Consider the following 24452-nt stretch of genomic DNA (forward strand, 5'->3'; position numbering starts at 1 on the left):
TGTGCGTGCGCGAACCGTCGAGTCCTGCTGCTGCTGCTGTTCGTGTGGCGGCGGAACGCCCCCAAGACTGGCGGGCGTGAAAAATGACGCCGATTTCGGAAAGTGGCGATGATTTCGCGCCGCCCGATTTGAGCTCTTCATTTGCGGCCGCCGCGCTCTCTACATCCCTTCTTCGGCGTCTGCTCTCGTTGTGTTTCATCCGAGGAGGGGGAGGGAGACAGCGGCCGCTTGCGCTTTGGAGCGCGCATCGCGGTACTGGTTGCACACCTTTTTTACCATGTGTTATCCCGGAAGTTTGTTCCGGTAGTGTAGTAGCGTCGGCGGCACCTACGTCGCACTGGCTTCGTCGACAACATCCGTGCGCTATGTTGGGTGTGATTCACGCGACGTTGTATCTTGCTGTTCTACGCTTTGTAAGGTTTAGCGTAACCTGTAGTGATGGGAAACGAACGTCAGTTCTGTTAGGTTGCATTTCTCATGCGGCGTCCGTGAAGAATACAAGCGACGCCCGTGAATTTTAGGTTGTGGGCTTTTTTTTTTTTTTTTGTAGTGGCAGTGTCGGTGCGCGTCTTGCAAGGCTTAACGTTTGGATATGTATATGTTTAAGGCGGAACGCCAGATGTGCAGTAATTCTGGCATCGTGTTGTTTACATAAGAAAGAGCTTAATGATCCGCTCATCGCTTCCTTTGGTTTCAAGCTTTGTGGTATTAAGGCAAAGGAAGTGGCACCTGTCATATATTGGTACATATTATACATCGACGGATTGTTTTGAATCGCAGTAATATAGCTGAGTGAATCACTGAAGTGTAGAAGCGCCGTTTTTCAACTTAAGTTTTTGTGGGGCACGTGTTACTGGCTTTTTCATATTGTCATGTGCCGAATCACTGATTGTAGCCAGGTGTCGAAAAGAGGGTTCAAACCCCGATAATTTTTTTCAGCTTTGCATGCGTACATATGCACTCACACATACAAACACGCACCCAAACATGCATAAGGTACCCCCCCCCCCCTCCCTTCCAACAAACCTTTCAGGCTACGCCCCCTGCGTTTCGTGCTCTGTTCGAGGACGTTGTTTGGGAATTCAGCGTATATAACGTTGAGGTATGAGGTACCCTTACATTAAGGGTCGGAAGAGGCTTGCAGTGTCTATATACGCAGGCTGCTTGGAAAAGTCAAGAAGACGCTGAATTCTTAGTATATACGCGAGTCAGTGTGTAAAAGTGGCACCGCGTCACGGATGTGCGCCGCTCTTCGAGCTCTGCTTGGAAGCCGAAGGTGCTTCGAAAGAAGTGCACGAAAGGAGAAAGAGAGGGAAAAAAAAGAAGAAATACATTGAGCGGTTGAATTAGACGCCGAACGCGCACAATTGCTTGCTTCCTCGCTCCGAAATGGGAGTGCTCCCGTGGCTTTTAGGCGGATCGGGCACGTGTACACGCCGAGTGGCTGGCGCTCGTTGTCGCAGTATATGTGCTGGGAGAGATGAGCGCTGGGTTTTCAAGAGGGGGGTGGCTTCTTGCCGTATATACGCCGAAAAGAGTGACCGAGTGGTGGAGAAGCCCTACTGCTGCTTGCGGATGCGTCACTCGCGGAGGGCGATGATGGACGTCCAAATTAGGCCCTCCTCAGATATATATATGTATACGCACGCACACACCTGGAGCGACCGGGGACGGCTTCGTAATGCGCTGCAAGAAAGACTCCGTTTGTGATAACGGAGTTATGGCCGACGGTAATGGACGCCGACACGGCTTTGCCATTAGCCGCCGTCCCGCGTGCGGGCGCTGGCTGAGAGCGCCGACGGGCGACGCAGGTGCTGCTGCTGCTGCGTGCTTCGAATGGCGCACACATTTACAGTGTGTTCACACCCGAGCTACCTTCGCGCGGGAAAAGTATTGGCGCCGGTGATCGCCCGAAAGATAGTGCGAGACTGCGCGTGACGATCGCGTGGCTCTGCGCGAACTTGTAGACAGCGTTGTGCACGACCGCTTCGTGCACTGACCAAGGTGCACAGCTGGTTTTCTGGCTTCGGCTTTCTGGCAGTAGTCGCGCCGTAGCGTGCTAGTTTCGCACTTGCCTCTCGGCGTGCTCATGTACGTAATTCGTAGGTCGTCAATATACCACGCGAGCTGGTTCAGGAAAAAATACTCTTTAGGCTGTCGGTGTTGTCATTTGTTATATAGACATTCGCTTGTTCTCAGGCCTTTCTTCAACATAAGTTTGCCTTGTCTGTTCGGGTGCTTTCGTGCTCTCCAAGGTGGACTAATGTGTGGGGTTTAACGTCCCAAAACCACCATATGATTACGAGAGATGCCGTAGTGGAGGACTCCGGAAAGTTCTGCTACCCAAATCTCAGCACATGGGCCTACAGCATTTTCGCCTTCATCGAAAATGCAGCAGCCGCAGCCGGGATTTGATCCCGCGATTTGCGGGTCAGCAGCCGAGTACTTTATCCACTAGATCACTGCCGCGGGGCGCTCTCCAAGATTAGCACGACTGAATTTTAGCGTTATGAATCTTGTCTATTACCTCTTAAGCATGGAACCACTCATCGTGGAGGATCTGCTGGATTTAGGTGACAACGTTCAAACATTACAAGGCTTCGCTGATGTTTCGCACTACCACCACCTCTTACACAAGCATTTGCAAAATGTGTCATCGCACCTGACTCTTGCTAGGCTTACTTATAACCGCGCCTATACGAGATATGTTCGCGGAAGTTATCGACAGCAAGATTGACAAATAAAAACATCGTCACACACATGCAACATAGATTCATGTACGCGTATTTGTTACGCGTGGCAATGAAGTCAGATTACAAACAGTAAGATAGATTTCACACGGAGCTGATATGGCATTACACAGTAGTGATGTAGCAGTAATTATAAATTGCACGTCACATTGAGGGGAAAAAGGGGGGGGGGGATGACGTAAGATCTACGCTTAACCTAAGTTTTTGTAGTAACGTCGTCACATGCTAGCGTTTTATTGCAAACAGTTTGAGATCGCAAACAGTAAGTCGGCACACACCACTAAGATGTCATCTTCAAATCAGTTGTTTTTTTTTTTTAGCTTCCCCTCAACCGTCCTTTAAACACGTTAAGGTTAATACATCAAGACGCCCAAAAACAAGTCGAAAAAAATCTTCCGGAACTACATCTTCCGAAGACACTGATCATGATACAACGCAGTACGTCAGCACGTAGTGTGGTACGATGGACATGCAAGATAATGGGCAATTACCAAATTAATCTTAGAGAAAACATGCACGATATTAGAACCAAAGCAGCCTATCCCAAGGAAGACGAGATTATGATTGATTCTGCTTAGTGGGAATTCTCGTTAGTGTGCCTGTGCTTTCGTTAATACCAGATGAGATGGTGTTAAAGATTAGGTAAGACTCGCGGGCCTCACGATCGTGATGCGAACGAAATCCTGACTCAAGTATAGTGGCCCGAATATTTTCCAAAGAATGTCCAGATAACCGAATGTGTTTTCATAATGGCAAGTTAGGAAGCCTATTGGCATGCGATCTATGGTTATTGAAGCGCAATCGAAATGAAGTTTCCGTTTGACCAATGTACTGTTCTTTGCATGTGGCATGTATATATAACGTTACAACTATCACAACTAAAGGAACCTGGAATGTTAAGGGAAAACATGCTAATGGCTTTCTGTGTCGTTGATATATGTGCGCACACTTTGCAACGTGCTTTGTGGCAAGGTGCACAACCAGTTATTTTGCGCTCATTTGTTTTTGATCACGTTAATAAATTCCGAATATTCTTAGATCGTCAATATACCACTCGAGGTGGTTCAGGAAAAATACTGCCCCGTCGCGGTGGTCTAGTGGCTAAGGTACTCGGCTGCTGACCCGCAGGTCGCGGGTTCGATTCCCGGCTGCGGCGGCTGCATTTTCGATGGAGGCGGAAATGTTGTAGGCCCGTGTACTCAGATTTGAGTGCACGTTAAAGAACCCCAGGTGGTCAAAATTTCCGGAGCCCTCCACTACGGCGTCTCTCATAATCAAATGGTGGTTTTTGGACGTTAAACCCCACAAATCAATCATCAATCAATCAGGAAAAATACTCTTTAGACGTTCATTTTGCACAAGGATATTATATAGTGGCGTTTTAACATGGAATGTACCTTTGGTGCTGAGGCTGAATGTGTTAGTACAAGATTGGTGCTATTGTGTTTTTCTGTTACTCCGTGTGCATTCAAGGAAAATAGAAGCGATTTCCGCGTGTGGTTACGAAATAATAGAACGAAGTAAATTGTTGACTATGCTTATCGCTGTCGCGTGTACCCAGTGGCAGGTTTTGTAATACAGTTGCCTATTCTTAGAAGAGGGGCGCCTATACAGCTCTTGGAAGTGTTTGAGAACAATGTAGCTTCATTTCGTATAATGTCGCTCAAAGTAGGATTAAATTTTGGACGAAGAAAACAAACAACACATGGCGTGCACGCTGAGCATCGTTCTGCTTGCGAAGCGACCAGTACACACGCAGCTTCTGCCAGCACAGCAGCGCACAAAGGAAGCGCCGCTATAGAGCTTTTCCCCACCACCACTGAACTCGAACGAGCCACTAATGCAGAGCGTTGTCGCCCGAGTGCGTCGAAATGCTTTCAGGGGCAGAGACCCTCTCTTTTCTTTCTTTTCGTCCACCCTCGCCGATATGCATGCGTGCTGTGGCGTCGTCCCGAGGGTCTCCTCGAGAATCGCGCGCGCGCTCCTCTCGCCGCATCCCCTGGGATGAGGGGAGTGGCGGCGCTTTCATTTTCTGCGCGCTTCTTGTTTCTCTTTTGCCTTGTGGAGTCTCGCGCACTGTGCGGGGCTTCACAGTTGTGTGTGCGGCCGATGTTCGCTGTCGCGGTGTACACTGGCCGGGAAGGGCTTTTCCGTTCCGATCCTCAAGCCACGCCGCGGTCACTCGACTCTCTCTCTCTCTCGCCTGGTGCATCTCTACGGACGTGTAATGCGAACACCTCCGCCCTACCCGCGTCTCTCACGTGGCAGCGTCCAAGAAGTTCTTCCATCTGTGATAGAAACAAATCCGCTCTCGGTTCCTCCCTATACCATCCCATTGCAGCACTAAACGCGACGCCACCACGCATCACAATCCCAGAAGTAGCTTTGGTAAATAAGACTCTCTCCCCCGTGTCGTAGCAGCTCGAGCCAACGTGTTTGTCGTGCGACGCTTTCAGCCTAAAGGGTATTGCTATCGGTTGTGCAAGAATACCAGTAACTGCTACGAGAGCGTGCCTATGTTGACGCTATACAATAATTTGTACCAGATAATCCCGATTGGTTCACATTGTCTTTTAACGCGAGAGTTTTTAGCCGATCTTGTTTGACAGGCCGACAGTCGCAAATGCGAGTATGCAATGCCCTCAACAAAAAAAAAAAGGGGGGGGGGGCGGGAATCACGTAGTTCCGTAAAATGCTACACTGTATCGCGTCATCTCCGCTGCCCCTCCTTCCCTTTTACATTTTGGTCTGTTCCAGTGCCCGTTACACCACCTAGATTGTTACTAGTGCCTTAAAGGCTCGGTGTCAGTCGTGTGAACACGAGCTTACCTCATGCCCGAACAGTACCTAATGAACATCCATGCTATAGAGTTATTTCAGATGAAAAAATTATTTCGGGAGCAAGCTTAGCGGAAAAAAAAATTCAAAAAGACGGGTTTAAGGTTTCTGCTTATACTCTGTAGAATTACTTAGCTACCGTTGTTCCTAAAGGCTACGATTACCCTTGCTGGATTTTCGTAAACAATTCAGTGGGACAGTATACAAAACGTTATAGCTAGGCTGTAACTTTTGTTAAGTATGATGTGGAGCTTTATCTAGCTGCGTAGAAGTTGTTCGGAGTGACATTTTCGTGGCGCTCACTGACTGTTACATCGGTGCTTTTCGCCTTGCCGGGAGCTTCAAAGAAACGAATATCTGCCTTTTGCTTACGGTTCTGCCTTTGAAAAACGTGCGCATGTTACCTGGCCTTTTTGCATGAAAAAGTTCTAGCGAAGGAAACAATTGGCGCAGGCACCGTACTCTTATAGCCGTGCATTATGATTTACATTTGAGCGGTAGCTGTGCATTCAGTGTTGCGATACCGGCTGTTCAAAGTGCATAGATGAATTTGACCTCGTGCAAGTTGGTACTCAAATAAACTTTGCCTCAAGATTGATTCGTGGCGCCTTGTTTTCTTGGTGGCAGCCCCGTTTTGCTGCTATACACAATGTTACGAATTCTACTCTCGGTCGTGGAGGCTGTGTTTTGATTTAAGGGAGTTCCCCAAAACACTCTTGTGAAAGCTTTTTGTGACGCGTTGAACAACCTCGTATTGTGAAAGTTTATCTCATATATAATGTCACTGACGAGTGCACTATCTTTCAAGTGTGACTGAAGAGTGCATAAAAAAAGGTCGCAGAGCCATGTTTGAGGCCACCAAAACTGCTTAGCCAAATACAGTCCTCTCTAACAATTAGAATGCTATGTGATACAAAGAAATTTGTTTTCTCGCGCATATTTGGTGTCGATGCATTTTTCTTAACATAGTGGATATTGCTCCGCACCGTGGATAAACGAAGGGTGCCTGTAAAGCATACTTCTTCGTACAGCGGCTCGTTAAACGGGAATGCACGCTTTACGGGGGGGACATACCTGCCTGCGATCCGCACACTGATAGGTATAGTTATCCTTGGCCGCTATTATGCCGTCTTTTGCAGCACGGGCCGGGCGCGTTTGTTTGTGAGGGACAGGGGAAAGGGGTGCGGGTTGGTTTATGGTTCAGGTTCTTAAAACCAAAAATCGCTCGTCACTTGATTTCCACGTGCCAGGGTGAGCTGGGCCTGAGCCAGGGTTCGTGGCGCTTTTGCGATATTCACGTATGACGCGGAAGACCAATGTTGTACTAAATAGATAACACAAAGTGGTTATTCATCTTTTCGCCTTTCATTAGCGCTAGAATTATGCAGAGAGAAAATAATGGCAGCTATCGTATGCGTGTGTGCAATTTGAGCTCTATTTAAGAATGTGTATGTTTTACGAACTATAGTTCGTGCGCAGAGCAATTAAGGTTATTATTATTATTATTATTGTTGTTGTTGTTGTTGTTGTTGTTGTTGTTGTTGTTGTTGTTGTTGTTGTTGTTGTTGTTGTTGTTGTTGTTGTTGTTGTTATGTTTCGATCCTAAATCTTGATAAGAGCCACGCATTGTTCTGATTGCCCGCCGCAGTAGTTGAGCGGGCACTGCGGCGCCCAGCAAGAGTGTTCCCAGCATTTAACTATTTGGGGTGCACGTTAAAGAACTCCAGGTGGTCAAAATTAACCCGGTGTCGCCCCCCCCCGTCCTACTTTCACTTTGTCTATGACGGACCTTATAACCACATCGTGACTACATCGAAACCTTGGAAATTCCTTTGTTTTTTTTTTCTTACTCCATTGTTCACATGGCCTGTGACTTATTCATATAGTGGGTGCACAAAATGCCTTTTTGATGCCCAGTCTCTCGTGCTGCAGAGATTTCCCGCGCTTCGTTTCAAATCTTAGTATGGAGTGAAGAGTAATAAGGCACGGCCTGTGAGTGACCCCTGCGCTGTTCGGCGCATCGAGTGAATGACGAGGCTCTTCCCGGCCATCCGATCGACGGTTTATTCGCGCGCTCGTTCGAGGGGAATCCCCGCGGGTGTCGTGTCCTCCGCGCTCTCTCTCCCTCCCCGAGATGGCTTCGCGTAAATGGACCAGCGCCGGCGGCGCTTATGGCGTTTCGTTCGCTTGCCCAGATCTTCTCCGTGACTGAATGATGATCGCTCTCAAATAGCTCTCGGCGGTGTTCACTTCTCATCTTTGCCTCGATCGTCCAAGTCGTCCACGAATCAGTCCGCCACGATGCTGAGTGGGAAAACAACGCTAGTGCACAGTGTTTTGGGACGCCGGCATTGTGCGCTTTGGAGGGAGGTTGTGGAAGAAGAGCTCGGATGTTCAGCTTCGTGTTTTGTACGATGGTGGTGGAAACTTTGTGTGGCTCCTTAAGCATCTCGTTCTAACTACGGGAATGGCTATAGTAAATCGATGCAACCAGAGATAGCGGAGAATCGCTGATGGGCGCCATCGCGTGGAGGAGGTGTAACATGCCTGCGTCGCTGCTTTCGGCGAGCCGTGTCACTATGCGTCTTCGCGGATGTCCCAGCACGTGTATAAGTTCGTTCGGAAGTGGCATATATATTTTAAAAGCGGCGGCCTTAGGTTTTCGTTGGGTGAAATGCTTCGATCAGGCGGTTGAAGTGGTATCAATAACCCGTGTGACACACTTCACTGATGTCGTCAAAACGACGTTGCATACCTCAGTAATTTGTGACGTCACACGATGACGCAATCGCGTGGCATCGTCGCTTGGTCAAAAGACGGGCGAATTCCTGGGGTAATGCAACACCACGTGAAGTGAAGAGAGCTCCAGAAGGGGGCTGGGAATCGTTAATGCGCGTTTCTCACACTGTGGCTAGTTATGTCTTGAAATAAGTCTGATTCCCGATTGTATAACTTAATGCAATACCAGGTGTCCTGCAGCTTTTCACCCTCAAATGTTATTGTAACACCCTGCTTTTTAACGCTGTGGTGTTGAAGAGCTCGTTTCACAGAAAGTCTGGCGTCGGCGTCCTTGGCTGTTAGCGAAAAATAATCTTTTTCGTGACCGAAAAATCGAGAAAGATTCGAATAACCTAAATAATAAAAATTTCCGGGTCTGAGTCAGGATTGAACTCAGGACATCTGTGTGACAAGCATATGTTCCACCGCGCAGTCACAATATCATATTGAAACTAATTCAAGAAAAAAAGAAACGTCATATGAATGTCCTGTGGTGGAAGGAGTCTCCTTGACACACCACATATATTGCGTGGCAGCATAGAATCGTGCCAGGCGTCAAAACATGTTAATTGAACGAGCGGGTGTTTCAAAGGCCCATCCATTACAATGCGCTCAGACGTTTAATCATCAGCTGCAAAAGCGTCAACAAAGCGAGCAGCTGCGTGGGTTCGCGTGTAGCCTAACGGATGTGTATAGTGGACCTTTCGTTCATTTGCAAAAGGAGGGATTATGGCGTAGGGCAACTCTAATAAATGTGCTTCCAGTAGGCATTCAGGGATGCTTGTTACGCGCACAGTCGCTCGTTCCCTTACGGCATGGTTGAGGCATGCACCGAGAACCGAAGTAGGCTATAGCAGTTCAGAAGGCGTTGCGTACGAGGCTTGATTACGCTATCGCGGTCTGCGCTTGAAGACGAAGCTCAAGCGTTCTTTCTCTATTTTTTTTTCTTTTTGTTGGGTTAACTTTCATCGGGGTGTCTGACGGGCTCTGTCCCGTATGCTGTTAATAACTGTACAGTTCCTATGTACTTTATAGGGAAATATGCGGTTGTGGACAGTCCCACCCATGCTCTTCAATACCAGACCCGCGTAATCTAAACTGTGGCCCTGTGAAGTGTGGCGATGTCAGTTCAAACATCTATACCCTTGCCTTCGCGAAAGCGACGGTTTCATGGGCAATGTGGCCGAGAGATACTGTGTCAGATTTCTTTATTTCTTTTTTTTAAGTGCTACTTCACGGAAACATTTTTCTTCAATTGCTCCTTTTGTGGGATATCCCATCTAACCCGTTCAAATTTGGGGACATTACTTCTCAAGCAAATTAGACAACAGCTAACTGCTCAGTGGCATTGAAAAAATCGCGCGTTCGTCGCCCAGTGTCTTTTACACATATACTAAGAGTCGGCATCAAGAGTCAGCTTTAGCGGCTGGTGCAGAAACAAAACAAAACGATGATGGGAAGATCGTGCATTGCGTGGCTGCTTGGATATGACTGTTTATATTTTGTTTGCTTATATAGTATTGGCAAGAGAAGTTATGTTATGGGTTTCTAGGAATTATTAAACAAAAAAAATTGATGCACCAAAAGCCAGTATTCGCATTCAATTGACGTGTTTTTACCATATTTGCAAATGTCCTCATTCGTTCACACCCGTTTTTAAACTTTGCAAAATAGAATTTTTGTCGGAAAGTTTCTTTTTTTCACTGTTGCGCTTGTAAAACCACATGAAAGAAGGTTTTCCTAACTGCATTTTTATACATGTTTGTTCGGTTGTGAAGAGACTAAAAGAGTACTCACAAATTTTTAAAAATGAGCTACACAGACACAATTGGTCTAAAGCATTGTTTTCCTGAGGGACGTATTGTGATCACCATGTGTTGAAGTGTATACCGTGAAACAAAAACAGTGTTGCAAAATCGGCGTTTAGAATTTACTCATTTTGGAGATCGCGGCATCGGCACGTTGTTGAGTGTAATCCTGGCCCAAATTCTTGAAATACGAGAAAGGTTTTCTTTTCTTGCTAACAATGTGTTCGTACTAGCCTCCTGCCCCCTTCCGGTTTTACCTCTTCCGGCCCTTGCGAGACTTTAGATGATGATAGTTATAGCGCGAGAACAGGACGGCGACACAGAGACAAGAAGGACACGATCGCTAACTTCCAACTGAGTTCATTGCGCAGAGCGCGAAAATATATAAAGGAGACAGCAAACCATGTGACAAAAACCATATGGCACAAAGAGCAAAACATGAGGAATGGAAAAAACGAAAGCACAGAAAAAGGCGAAGAAAAGTCTGTAAAAAAACGAAACAGAAAAGTAAAGGTAATATAACTACTTGCGCGCACCAAAACCTTCGAGGAACCTTAGTTCCTTCTCGGACAGAGACACGGAGGGCTTGCTAATGCACGACACCTGTTCGCGTGCAATCTGCGCGGCCTCGACGATGACTCGGGTGCGCTCATCCTTGTGCTTGTACAGCGTCGCTGTGTGCTTGAAAAGGGGCACACAATTGCACTCAGTGCAGTGCTGAGCAAGAAAACCATCTTTCCCGTTTCTAACCTTGTTAGCGTGTTCTCTCAGTCGATCGTTCAGACACCTTCCGGTCGTTCCGACGTAACTAGCACCGCAGCTGTGGTTTTTCGTTCCTTCGCAGCTTTTACACGGTGAATTTCGACTGAAGTGATGCAGGTTCTTTAGAAAATGACTCTATGGCACATTCTGACAAGATTCAAGTCGTTGAGGGTCAATGTTTTTATTATACAGTGCCGCGAACGAGTCCGCCTCTGTTGATGCAGTATATTCACAGCACCTACTTTCCGCTCGAAGAATCCGCGGTATTCAAAGTTTTTTTTTTTTTTTTTTCAAAATGAGCAGCAACACTTCGAGAGCATAGTGAATATCTTTCTTGAGCTGTAGTCATCCGCTTTTCTAACAAGATTTCTTTACGCCACGCCACCGCATAGGTTACCACTCTTGCATGAAGCCGTGCGTTGGAGCGTAGTGGTTCGTCTTTATTTCGTGGCACTGACAGTTTTTGTTAACTGCGCACTAACTGTTGTCTGAATTGTTTCTCAACAAGGAGTGACGTTATCGTGCTGGCTTGTTTGTTTTTTTACAGGTGCGCACTTGAATACAGCTCTTACATGAAACGACGCTGACGTGCCTGCGCGTGCCCTTTATTTTCTTTTTATTTTAATCGCGATATCTGGGTGACTCTAGGTGCAGCGGTACTTTGACCTGCGATAGAGAGAAATGTTACGTAGGGCTGCTTATCGAGGAAATATTGCCATCGTTGGAATAGCTGCAGGCTGCGTACCTTCCATTCATAGTCGAGGTTGAACACCGGTGTCGAAGTCGTTGTTGTTCGTTCTCATGAGAAGTACTCTGAGCTTACCTGAGTACCCCAGAAGGGTACAAAGTTCTTCCTGTTTAATTTTGCAAGCCATATAAGCTGCTGCTCCCCGTTAACAGGAAAACGATGCAACTTGAAAGAGTCCACAGCCACAAAAACTCCTCTTCTGGTGATGCACAAGGCACATTTCTTCCGACAGCAGTTTCCTTTTTCTGTAGTTGTTACTGCACCCAAAAAACTGTGCAGTAGTTCCCTGATGGCCAATTCTTGGCCGTCATAGCAATGAAGAAAAACAAAATCCGCAGGTTGGCTTAATACACGGCTTATTGCTCGATAATGCCACACATACCAGTATCGACACACACACTCCAAGCCGTCGCCCGCATGCCAGAGAGGAGAAATGCGTTGGTTGCCAGACCGGACCTCCTCGCCCGATGCAAAGTCTAAACAAGATGCGAGAAGAGCTATAGTGCCCACCTGCAGCACTAATGTATCAGGTGCCGCTCGTGTATCAGTGCCCGTCTCTGTGCAGTGAAGTTGCAGATAGTGCAGTGTGCTGCCCTCGGCTTTGCGTGAGAAGCTGTATGACTGCTTGCGCGTGATGTACCGCTTTCGTTATGACCACTGGCTTCCACCCCCCCCCCCCCCCCCTGCACGCAGGTGTCCCGCGGAGACTCCTAGGCCCACGGCGCGCCGCCAAGGCGCGCTGTGTCCCGACTCCCACATCCAGTGTAGCGGCGCTGGCAGGCTTCTGGGAGGAGGAGCGGCGGCATCGGCGGACCAGGAAAGGCGGGAGACCCGTTGCGACGGATAGCCCCGGCTGGGGGGGCAGGGCAGTTGACTGCGCACACAAAAAGGACGTGCTCCTGTACGAGCCGCGAGAGCGCAGTCGACGGCGTGCTACCTCTGTATAGTTTTCCTTGCTATTATCTCGGTGAGTGGGTTGGACTGTCGACGTCCCTCCGGCTGTGGTATTATTCGTGCATAACGGTTGGTATGGCGCTGTACGACGACGCGCGGTTTGTGCTGTCGCACGTGCGCCACTCGTTCGTGACGTGCGACGACACCGGACTGTGCGAGCTGGCCTTGCTGAGCGACGCCGACATCCGCGTCGCCTGGCCTCAGCAGGCGACCTCGCAGGTGACCACCGACCTAGCGGCGGAAGCCGAGCAACTGCAGCTGCAGCAGCAACAAGAGATGAGCCAGTCCTACGACATCGTCTCCGAGATGGAGTTCATCGGAGCTCACCGCAGGTAACGCTGAAACAACAACGATGCCGGGCGAGTACGGGCCTGGCGTGGAGTCCGCGGCGCAAGCGTAGCGATATAAACTCGTAACGAATTCCTCGTCGTATGCAAGTTTGATCCCGTTTTCTGAAATGAACGCTCCCAGACGTTATTGAAATGGCGTGCATCGTTCTGTTGACGACCGGCTCTAGGCGCGGTGCCATTGCACAATAGCAGTGTTCAATAGTCAGCTGCACAGCGTATTGTGCTGTTTAGCCTGCTTTTCAGCACACAAATAGCGGGACTCAAGGTATAGGGAATGCTACTCCTTCTGCGTAGAAAGGGACTTCGGAAAATTTTACATTGCTGCAGCGCAGAGGCCCTGAACTCCCGTTGGGATATAAGCAGGCCATTTGCGCCCGCTGTTTAGTAGGCTATCGCCTAATGCACTAGCTGCCTTTCAGGAAGCTTACCTTGAATTTCTTTTGTTCTCGGCATATATTATAAAAGTATGTAGAAGTGCAACGTAGAATGGCGGAGGAAATAGGTGCGCATATATAGACTTTCAAACCCTAAATTAAATTGTTTCCCGAATTCCCCAATGTGCGATTCCCAACTAACAGCGCTAACAGAGCAATTCGAATTCCTTTACTGTTCTGTTGTTCCGGTCAAATGACAGCAGCTCGGACACTTCACACTGCGCCGCAAGCTCCGCGTAGATTTTTGATGTAGCTGCTGCAATGTAGCGCTGGTCCTGAGTGCGCGAGGATTATCTGTGGTATGCGTGCATTTGTTGAAACATCCCTAGGAACGTAGTTTTCGCTCGCCTATCAAATCGGCCGCAAGCGCTAAAAGTTCCCAAGACGCATGGGTCGAAATGTCGGTGCGATAAGAGTGAAACTGAGTAGTTTGAAGCAGCGATCCAACTTAGTTCTGACACTTGTTTTGTGTGTTTTACACTCGTTCATCTATTAACGGACTCATTCGTACATACCCACACACACACACACACACAAAAAGAGCGCTACAGTGGCACGCGCTACCGCGAAAGGTCGTAATCAATGCTGCTCTTGCGTCGCATTCGGATCGGCTCATAAAAATGAGCCGGCTTAATCTAACCGACATTCGTTCAGAGAGAAGCTCGTTGACGGGATCAGCGAAGCTAACGGATCAAGCTCTTGCGGTGAGGGGTAAAATGACAGCAAACGCTTCTCTGGAATGAACTCGTACTTTTCAACGGGTATAACACTTGCGCGGTACTTGACGAGAGGCAAATTGGGTGCAGCAAGCTTTCCCGGCAGCCATTTGACTGCGCTTTTTTTTTTTTTTTCTGGGACAACAATTTTCCGACGCAGAACGCATCGCGTGGCGCCTCGGCGATACGAGAACGATTGGTGAATGAAGGGGAGAGAGTGGTCGGTTGGACGTTGAGTTCGAATAATTCATGGCGCCGAATCCACTATTATATCTTGCAGGCTAGAGATCTGTATTGTATGTACAAATTTTAGACCTAAATCAAAAGGTTGGTTTCTTGCGATCGTTTCTTGGTCAAAGCCCAACCTTAAGAAACCTATAAATTATAATGGTTCTGGTGTTTCAGGACGCACTTAAGCTCGTTTACAACCTAAGCAAAAATGTAAGCTCCGCCCTCAGAACGGCGGCGCGCCTGCGGAAAGAGTTGTTGCTAGCTGGCGCCTGATGCAAGTACTACGCATATTGAGCGGTAAAGGGGCAAAAAAAAGCAAAGTGGCATTTCGCGCATTAGTAAAGTACAATTTCACAACCCCGAAAACACCACTCTTACAGCGACCTCGCGCTTATGCGAGAAAGCGCGCGAAAAGAAAATGTGGGTGGAGACGCCACCGTGAGGTTCCCACACCAAAAACCGTGACGTATTAAATTTTGACGGTGTCTACTGGGTTCTGTACATAGCTTCTACACGATAAAAATGAAGTACATTGTTATCTGTGGGTGCCATAGGCCTATAGCATACGAAGTTTCAAAACGTTTTCTCGAGCCAATGTCGCGAAAACATGAAAAATGCATTTCAAAATTTGTTACGTCATACGAGGAGATTTCGGCGCGAAATTGGAAGAATGAAACTTCAATCTTGACTTTCTCCCCTAATAATGAACCTATGACATTGGAACTTATGACACTGAAACCTACGACATTAGACTCCTCCAAGTGCAGTTTATCAATCTAAACCAAATAATTGTTTCTGTACCTTTAAAGATTTGTCATTGCTACACGGAATGGCAAGCTCGGCGGAGCAGCGATGTCAGAATCCCTAACAAAGTTTAACAGGTCTGTTTTAATAAAAGCAGTCACACAGGCGTGTCCCTGTGGAAAAGTAAACTATCTGAAACACTCTAGTGGCGCTTGACGTCACTAATTTATGGAGCACTTATTTTGCGTATTCTCTCTGTGGGAAGGACAGCAGTGGGCGCTGCCGACATTTTCCTCTTAGCTTGTAACCGAGTGTTTGTTCTCCTCATTACTACGGCAAATGCAGCTGCCGCGCTCATCGGAGTGACGCCGGGGCCGTCACAACTAACAGTCGCGCCTTCGCGCAACGCGTGACTAGTGTGTGCGAGGTCAACAACCTTTAGCGTTTTTCGATTTGCGATCTGCGTAGCTCAGCGTGTCCCACCTTTAAGGCTTCGTGTGCTTTGACTCTGACCCAAAGCACGCTAAAGCCGCGGGTCCTATAGCTATAGCGTAAACGACTCAACGTTACTGGGAACAGAGCGTGCGCGTGCTTCGCTTCCCGACGAGTTGAAAAGACCGGCGCTCTTTTCAACAAAGAGAAGACCGTTTTAGCACAACTCTTTCTGCTGTCCACTGAAGTGGTTGAACGGAGAAAGAATTTTCAGGCGAGCGTTCGACTGCTCACCGCGCTGTCTTGTAGTGGAGGACAAAGCTGCATCTAGAAATATGCATATATAGCATGCCTGAGCTATATATTTTTTTTATTGTTCCAAGTTTTGTTATGACGACATCAAAGACGTGTGTGTGTGTGGGGGGGGGGGGGCGGTTCTGAGCAAAGGTGCACTGCCACAAGGAACTGCGAGGGCGCGCACTCGAAGACTCTTGACGTGCAATTTCCTTATTCGTCGACAAATCGTCGTATTCACAGCCGCGCTATCGGTACCGAGTCTTTACCTCGTTCTCGTTTCCCTGGGCTGCTCCGCTCAGCCAGCTCTATTTTGGAGCGGTTTCCGAGCACGTGTTCGCGCCTGGGCTTTCGTCTTTTGCGTACGTGAGCGGAGCGGGACGAAAAAAAAAAAAAGTTATGTTTTAGATATATTTCAGCAAATTGGCCCGGTTGGTTTACGTTCATGTTTTTTTTTGTTGGTTTTTTTTTGGGGGGGGGGGGGGGAGTGCACCGAAAAACACTATAGAAGAAGCAGCGGACATGCAGGACAGCGCTTACCAGCCAGCGCCTGATTCTCCTCTGTTTTTCGGTGCGCTTCAACCAAATTTTGAAGTACGTTGAAACTGCCATCCGAGGAACGTTTAGTGCCGGAGCCCTCAAGCGGCTTGCGTACCCAGGCTATTTGCGTTATTTTGTACTCTGCGCACTTTTCTGCTAAATTCGCCAGCAACCATTAAGCTGCTCGAGGGCCCCGGTACTAAATCTTTGTATGGGTGTGTTCGACTGCTGCAATCGTCATCCCTTCCAGGTCTGAATAAGCCTTTTTTTGTTTGTTTGTTTCTTTCTTAGTGCTGTTGGCCTACTATTGGCCGATCGCTTCACTAACATGTCCGCCATCTCAAGTGCCTGGCAGGGCTCCTATAAGAACAACGCTATGATAACCTCTTCAGTGCGGCTATGCATCGCACAGAAACGATGTTCGTCGTGCAAGCGCTCAGCGGTTGCCCCCCCCCCCCCCCCCCCCCAGTCTGACGCCACCAATCACGAGCTTGTTTCTGTTCTGCGCGATGCATCACATCCCGACATGTCATTGTGTAGTCTGGATGTGTACAACACATGGTAGCTGCGTTTTAGTCCTCATTTGTCCTATTCATTCTCATTTCAACATTCAGTTCCCACATTACCTGGATTTATTCGTGCATTTACAATAAATTACAGGCTACTACCGCATTATCATCATTATCATCATCATCATCAAAACTACGTAGTGGTAATGGGCTCATCCCCCCCCCTCCCCGTGCCTTCTTTGAAATTAGTATTTCTGGCTAGACCCCTGAGCTTTCTATAAATCACAATTTCGAATTCCATGTCTTGGCCGAGAACGAAATCATCCCTAGTTGTTCTAGCGTGGTGCTTATACATAATAAGCGACCGCTTTTCCTCAGCCGCAGAAGGTGGCCATACGACTGTGGCGAGACTAGTCTTTGTTTTCTCCCCTCCTTTTTTTTTCATTTACTTATCCGCTAGTTCGTAATCGCAAGAACGATGCGGTCTGTTGTGTTGCTGTCCCTGTCGACTCGTGACGTTAGCGCTATCGATACCGAAAGAAAGGTCGAAGGAAGTGCCATAGATCGGTTGATACTCTGCGTGTGCGACGCTTTTTTTTTTTTAGTAACATGTTTTAGGCTTTGAGTTGCGTATGCCGTCCGACATTTTTTGCGCGTGTATTTCTTTCCAATGTCACCACAGGCGCTCTAACACGGCCCAGCGACTGGAACGGCTGAAGAAGGAGCGTCGGCTGCAAGGGAAGCTGCGTCACGTCGTCTGGAAGGACCAGCCTGCCAAAGAACTCAGCGGTCAGTCTGACCTCTATCCATACCTTTTCATTCCTCTGCGCGCAGAATTAGTCACAGAGGCCGAGTTCCAGTACACGCGGTCGCCCGTTGCGTTCGTGATAGACTGGGCTGTAATTATTTGCTGCAATGAGTATAACTTGATTAATCACTTGTGTGGGTTCGTAATTTAGTAACGTGATAAACTGCTTCGAGGAAGTGATTTCAAGAAAATTATGCATTACTTTCTGAACTACTTTTCACTGAAGTATAGCGTGTCCGCTTGTCTTGTGGCATTAAAGAATAACTAAAAATGAAATAGGAATAGCAGACAAGTTAATCTGAGTGCCAAGTTTTAAGCGTGGAAAGTCGATCAAAGATACCCGCGACTACAATGTATGTGTACATATTTACAAGTGTACTTGTGCTGTGCGCGAATTATGAATTATTTTTAAAATTAATTCCAAAATAATTTCGTTAGGATTCTAAAGTAATGGTAGCGTGATGTCATTACTTTCCGCTAGCTGCAACTTGTAATACAGTTTAGTTATTTAGTAGAAATTTTTGCCGACTCAGTTTTGTGACCACGTGATACGAAGCTTTACACTACTGCAGGGTCTCTTGCAGCGACTGTCTGGAGACCCCGAGCCAAAGTTAGTTTGTTTGTAAGTGATGTGAGATTTCAGGCTGATTCGGCAACATTGCGCTGTGATTTGTAAACTTCGGCAGAACGTGTGGCTGGTCTAGATGGTTTATAGTTGCAGGTTTAGTGAGCGCAGACCTTGTTCAGGCGAAAGGCTCGTGGCCCGTTGTTATGAATTTTCTCTGTCGCGATGGTAGCGGTGGCGAAGAGCGGCGAGCCGTCGAGCGGACTTCGATGAAGCCGTAGCCCGAAGGTGAAACAGGGAGGCAATTCGTTTGGAAAACAGCAACAAAAGTAGCGTTTACTGTAGCAGGTTGTCGTTTTACAGAGCCGGCCAGCACGACAACGTCGGCCGGGGCAAAATCTCCTAACATGGGGCCGGCTCGGCCTTAAATAGCGTCCTTGGTCCATTTTCTCGGACCAGTTCTCGGGCTCGGAGGGGGAGACGTAGCCGTACCCGGAACTGCAAAGTGGTCCGGCGGAGGAAACGACGTTATCCCCGGACTGCACGGTTTTTCTGCACGGAAGGCGGCGCTGGGAGGGGGGGAGACAGTTCGTCGAAACAGGGCTCGATCCTGCGAGACGCGCTCCCGAACAAGGAACATGTCTGTGGCACAACAGCACCCCCGCCGCCAGACAATGCATCCGGAGTTTTGAGCCGTCAGCGCGGCTCGGAAGGAGGGATGCTGGTTGACCATCGGTAGCCGTTCCGCTCTCTCCGCCCGTTGAGACTTCCAAAGGCCTGCAGATGTTCACTGGAACGACGGAGTCGAACACAAAGGCGAACCACTCCGGCCATAGCAAGCACCCTCCAAATGCTGATCAAGTCGCCAGACCAGCAGACACCAAATGTTTCCTCGAGATTACGCTGGGCTAACAAATAGCATCACGAGCAACGAATCTCGGGAGGAATACACAATGCGGACACTCCTTTACAGTGCATGACACTGCTAAACCAATCAGAATTTTTGTTTTCGTGAGCGATTTTCGATTGTGACCCGGGCAGATTAGGGACGATCGAAGCTGCCGAGGTTAACTCAATTTGGCCCCGAATCTAGAATTTAGAACACCAAGAACTCGCGAATCACGCACATTTGCGTCGCCTGCAAGCATCAGACCGCTAAACAAAACAAAGTCATTCGATAAGCCCTAACTCAAGGTGCTCAGCCAATGAGCATCCCAGCAAAATAAAACATGCTTGAAACGTAAGAAAATAACAATGAAAATCAAACTTGCGCACGTTAAACAAAACAAAGTGAAAATTACCCTACAATGAAACGCTTACCAACACGTAATGCCAAACAAAGAAGGTATTTTAAACAGGGCTTTTACTCAGCCTTCTCTGTTAAAATAAAACACACTAATTGTTACTTTTGAAATAATATGAAAACAAATTTAATCAAACAAACTTATTAATATGAGCTTCTGCGATGACAAGGCAAGTAAAACTTACAAAAATTTAGAACCATTCCTTGCTCATCGGCAGACGACAAAACTAGAAAAGTTATTCTCAAATTTAAATACAAAAAAATACACTCTTGGTATCAGCAAGGTGGCACTCTCAGACGAACTCTGGGAAGTCGCCCACTCCATAGCTTTCGTGGGATGCGGTCTGGACAAAAGGACGACGAAGGAACGTGTTCGCCGAACTCAGTAGTAGCGACTTTTGATCCGCAGCCGCTGGACTCGAAGAAAAGGGCATCTGCACTGCGTCGTTTACGCTGCCCGTTCGACCAGTAACCCTCTCGCCACGGTGGGGAACTATAGCCTTTGTTACAACTCAGAGGTACGCGATGTTTCCTCTCGTGGTTGCCTCTACGCGGCTTCAAAATTTGTAAGGCCAGGCGAAGATCTCGGCGTCCGAATTTTCCCGAAAGCCGGTTTTTCTGAACACGCTGTCCGCCAAATCTTGATGTGCGTGACAATCTGCGCTTCAAACATTTCATGGCGTGCCCTTTCGTGCGCCTAGCCTTGAACCTGGCGTCTCGAATGAAGACGTCACGGCGCTTAACAGCGGCTCTAGCGCACGTGGCGCCCGTCGTCTTTACCACGTTACGCTTACGCAGATGCCTCCTTTTGACGGAATGGCTAGGAATGCCGGCTGTTTCGACACACCCAGTTTCAAGTGCGCTGCCTTTGACAGGTACTGCCAAAACTCTAGACTGGTTAGCTAGCCTTTCTTCGGGCCCGTTGCTAGCTGCCTCTGCTTGGGACAGAACGGGAGTCCCGATGTCTTTAAATGCAACTAACGCGCCTAAAGAGCTTTCGATCGGTGGGGGTTTATCGCTGTCGTGGTTAGCCCTTGTTCTCTGCACTTCTACGTCAGCCTCGTGCTCTCTTTCAAGAGCTTTATTCTGTAGCGCTTTATCTCGCGCATCCCGCTCAATATTTTGTCGACATGCGTCAACTTCTAGCGCCTTGCGATGCGACTCGTCGTCAAGCTCTTTTTCACGCGATGCATCTTGATCATGAGCGCTGCGAAGCGGCTCCGTCTCTAGCGTTTTACGATGCGCTTCGGCGTTCTTAGCTGTGTGATGGGCCTCGGCCCCTAACTCCTCGCGATGTACCTCAGCGTCTGGCTCTGTCCGACGCACTTCGGCGTCCTGCATTTTGTGACGGGCCTCAACGTCAGATACCTCGTGACTTTCCTCAGCGCCCCGCTTTCTCTGACGCACTTCAGCGGCTTGCGCATAGCAACGAGCCTCGGCGTCTTGCGCTTTGCATCTGTCCTCATCTAATACTTTCCAGTGAGCGACATCATGAAGCGCCACGTGGCGGGCCTCAGCCTCCATCGTTTCACGTCGCGCCTCATCCTCACGCTCTTTTCGGCAGGCGTCTACCTTTAGCGCCCTTCGGCGCGCTTCAGCGCTGTCTCTATCGCTCCGACTTTCCCAGTCAGCAGGACTCGAAAGAAAAAAATATCTTATCAAGGCATATCTAACATAACTGAAGTCTCTTGCTTCCTCGAAGGGTAAGCAATTCAAAACATGCGCTATCTTGCGCGGCAACAGCGTGGCGAGCTTCTCCACCCAAAGGTCGCGGCTAACATCAACATTACAGCAGACAACTTCAAAATCATCAAGAAAATGCGCGATGTTCTCGCCTGTCTGAAAGTTGTGGAGCTGGTGTTTAGCTCGCTCCCATTTAAGTGCTTGAATTTGAAGATCAAGCTCTTTCATTTTGAGAGCATGCTCTCTCCCTTTTCGGCACTCTTCGGCCTTCCACTGTTCGTGCCTTTGAGCTTCGAGCTCTTCGGCCTTCTGCTGTTCGCGCCTTTGAGCTTCGAGCTCTTCGCGGCTTTTCTCGGCCTTCTGCTTTTGCTCACAAATGAGCTCCCAAAACTCGTCAGCTTCCTCGGCCGTCACATTCTCTGCCCGCATCACCTCGAGAATCGCTTCCCTTGTTTTAGCGGACCCGGCGGAAATCCCCATGGCTCCACAAATTTCAAGGAGGTCCTGCACCGGGTACTGCTCCATCGCGATCTCGTCCCTCGTGATGCTCTACTACTGATATTCACCGTACTTTAAAACTAATCTCGTGGTTTAAAGTATGTGAATATTAAATTATAACCAACAAAACAAGTCAAAACACTCTCCTAACATCTGCCTGTGCTAGAGAGGTCTGGCGAAATGAACAGTAAATGTTGGGCACTCACCCAACCAAAGTAGCCGACGATGGTGCAACTCGTGGCTGCCGTCGAACAGTGTCAGGCCTTCAGGGATCCGGTCCAACTTGTCAATGTTGAGATCCGGGGTTGCTTGTCCCAGCTTGCCGAACGATGAGAACAGGGTAGCGTATCGCAGCGTAGCCAAACGCTATCACGGCGGTCGTCCTCGTGCTCGGAGATCCGATCCAACTTTTCAGCCGTTGAGATCGGGGTAGCGGGTCCCAGAGCAGCAAAACGTTGAGGACAGGGGTCTGATCCGGCGTGCCAAACGTAGGATATCGTATCCCGAAGCTGCCAACCACTGTTATGAATTTTCTCTGTCGCGATGGTAGCGGTGGCGAAGAGCGGCGAGCCGTCGAGCGGACTTCGATGAAGCCGTAGCCCGAAGGTGAAACAGGGAGGCAATTCGTTTGGAAAACAGCAACAAAAGTAGCGTTTACTGTAGCAGGTTGTCGTTTTACAGAGCCGGCCAGCACGACAACGTCGGCCGGGGCAAAATCTCCTAACATGGGGCCGGCTCGGCCTTAAATAGCGTCCTTGGTCCATTTTCTCGGACCAGTTCTCGGGCTCGGAGGGGGAGACGTAGCCGTACCCGGAACTGCAAAGTGGTCCGGCGGAGGAAACGACGTTATCCCCGGACTGCACGGTTTTTCTGCACGGAAGGCGGCGCTGGGAGGGGGGGAGACAGTTCGTCGAAACAGGGCTCGATCCTGCGAGACGCGCTCCCGAACAAGGAACATGTCTGTGGCACAACACCGTGTACCTATAGATTTAGCTGCACGCAAGCGAAAAAGACCTGATGGTCAAATTTTGCGGAGCTCTTCGCGACGGTGTCCCTGATTCGTGGTTTGAGGGGGGGGGGGGGTGTAAAACCCGAGAAATATTATTGATATTATTGGACCATGTTCAGGACAGTGAAGGCAAGCGCCAACTTGCAACTCGTGTGTTACAGATTACGCGTCAGCTCTTGTGTCTGCTTAACTACTCTATCCAGATTCGGCGCTTGTCGAGCGGGCATGTTTAAAACTCCCCACAATCGTTGTGCATAGTTTTGTCATTACGCTGATACGGTGTATTTTTTTTTCCTCTCTCTCTCTCTAGATAATCGCTCGGCGCAAAAAGCGCCATCATTTATCTGAACTGTCTCGAATACCGTCGCCGGTTTTGTAATGTAGAACTGCGTTTAGTTGAATCCGAGTGTCTTTATCCGCGAATACTGGCAACCACATTCCGGAACGCACGCTGACACGTTCGACCAATTATTTAATAGCAGCGCCTGCGGGTGCAGTTCGCCTGTGTATGTCAAGTTTCGATGACACTGCTCAGTGTCTCACCCCCGTATTCACAAACGTTCCTCGACTCGACTTTCACCCTTCACTTGACAGAGTTGGGCACTGCGCCACCACTCGGCTGAAAATGACACTGCGCTACCCAAGAATCGCAGCAGATTATCGGTGGTATGCAGTGAGTTGCTGTGCCTAGAGAAGGCGCTCCCATCGGCTTTCTCAAGTGAAGGTGAAGCGTTGAGTGAAGAGACGATCTAGAATACGGGGGTCAGTCGCTTCGTCGTGTAGTTTGTTAGTGTCGGCGGCGTTTTGTCTCAAAGTTTGGCGTAGCCGCTGGGTGCCAACGGCCCGCGGTTGCCGCTACTCAGGACGAATCTGAGATGAAGTTCGGGTTATGTTTCATAACATAAACATTTTTTTTATGTTTCTCCCTACTTCTTTCCGGTGTTTCGGTTTTCTGCGTTCCGCTTACTCAAGTATAGTTTTTTTTTTCTTCTTCTGAACACTTCGCACGTAGCTTGCCGTCCGGTGAAATCGCCGTTTACTTCTCATTCCAAAAAAGTGCGACGAGCTTCGTTTGTTGCGTGTGTATCGCAATTAGCTGCTTTGCCCGGAAGCACGATACTTGGCGGTCTCCTCTCTGTCTGTGTTTTTTCTTATCATTTATTTTACTTCGACCTGTCTTCACGTCTTTGCGTGGTCAGTCCCGCGTCACTTTTCGGAACTCGGCTGACGCCGTCAAAAAAACTTTCCCGTGGCGTCGCTCGGTCGGCCCCCTCCTTTTTTTTCTTTCTGGCATGAGTACGCATTATCTTGTTTCCGCCCGCTTTAATCACTTTGACACACCCTTCCTCCTCGTCCACTTTCGCGGTCGTTATAGTTCGTTTTTTTTTTTTTTTTTTTGAACGCGTCGAAAGAATTTTCGCTCCTTTTAACGCGTCGCGCCGTGTTTGTTCTTGGGTAGCGGACTACCGCGCGTTCACCGTTGTGTCGCATAATGGGTTATCTTTGCGCCCTTTGCCGATTGAGTCGTCGAGTTTGAAAGAAACTTTCCTCCTTTGTGGGAAACAATGTGGGGAACGGGGAAAATGAGAAAGAGAGGAGGAGGAGACACTGTTCGAACTCTCTCTAGCGAGCGAGCTTTTTTTATTATTATTATTGTTCCGTCAATTGTTGAGTTGCTGGATCGGGCCGAGACAAGTT

General features: G+C 48.5%; 1 protein-coding gene across 2 annotated transcripts in view; it reads left to right on the forward strand.

Moving 5' to 3' along the window:
- Positions 1-24452, forward strand: part of Sin1 (SAPK-interacting protein 1) — a 141758-nt gene that overhangs the window by 66085 nt on the left and 51221 nt on the right. For both annotated transcript variants that reach the window (XM_037413402.2, XM_075880000.1), the window contains exons 4-5: positions 12378-12970; positions 17571-17677. In XM_037413402.2, the coding sequence (XP_037269299.1) occupies positions 12714-12970; positions 17571-17677 (364 nt within the window). In that variant the 5' untranslated portion in view covers positions 12378-12713. The remainder of the gene's footprint in view (positions 1-12377; positions 12971-17570; positions 17678-24452) is intronic.

Source organism: Rhipicephalus microplus, chromosome X (assembly GCF_043290135.1).
Source record: "Rhipicephalus microplus isolate Deutch F79 chromosome X, USDA_Rmic, whole genome shotgun sequence".
Taxonomy (NCBI): domain Eukaryota; kingdom Metazoa; phylum Arthropoda; class Arachnida; order Ixodida; family Ixodidae; genus Rhipicephalus; species Rhipicephalus microplus.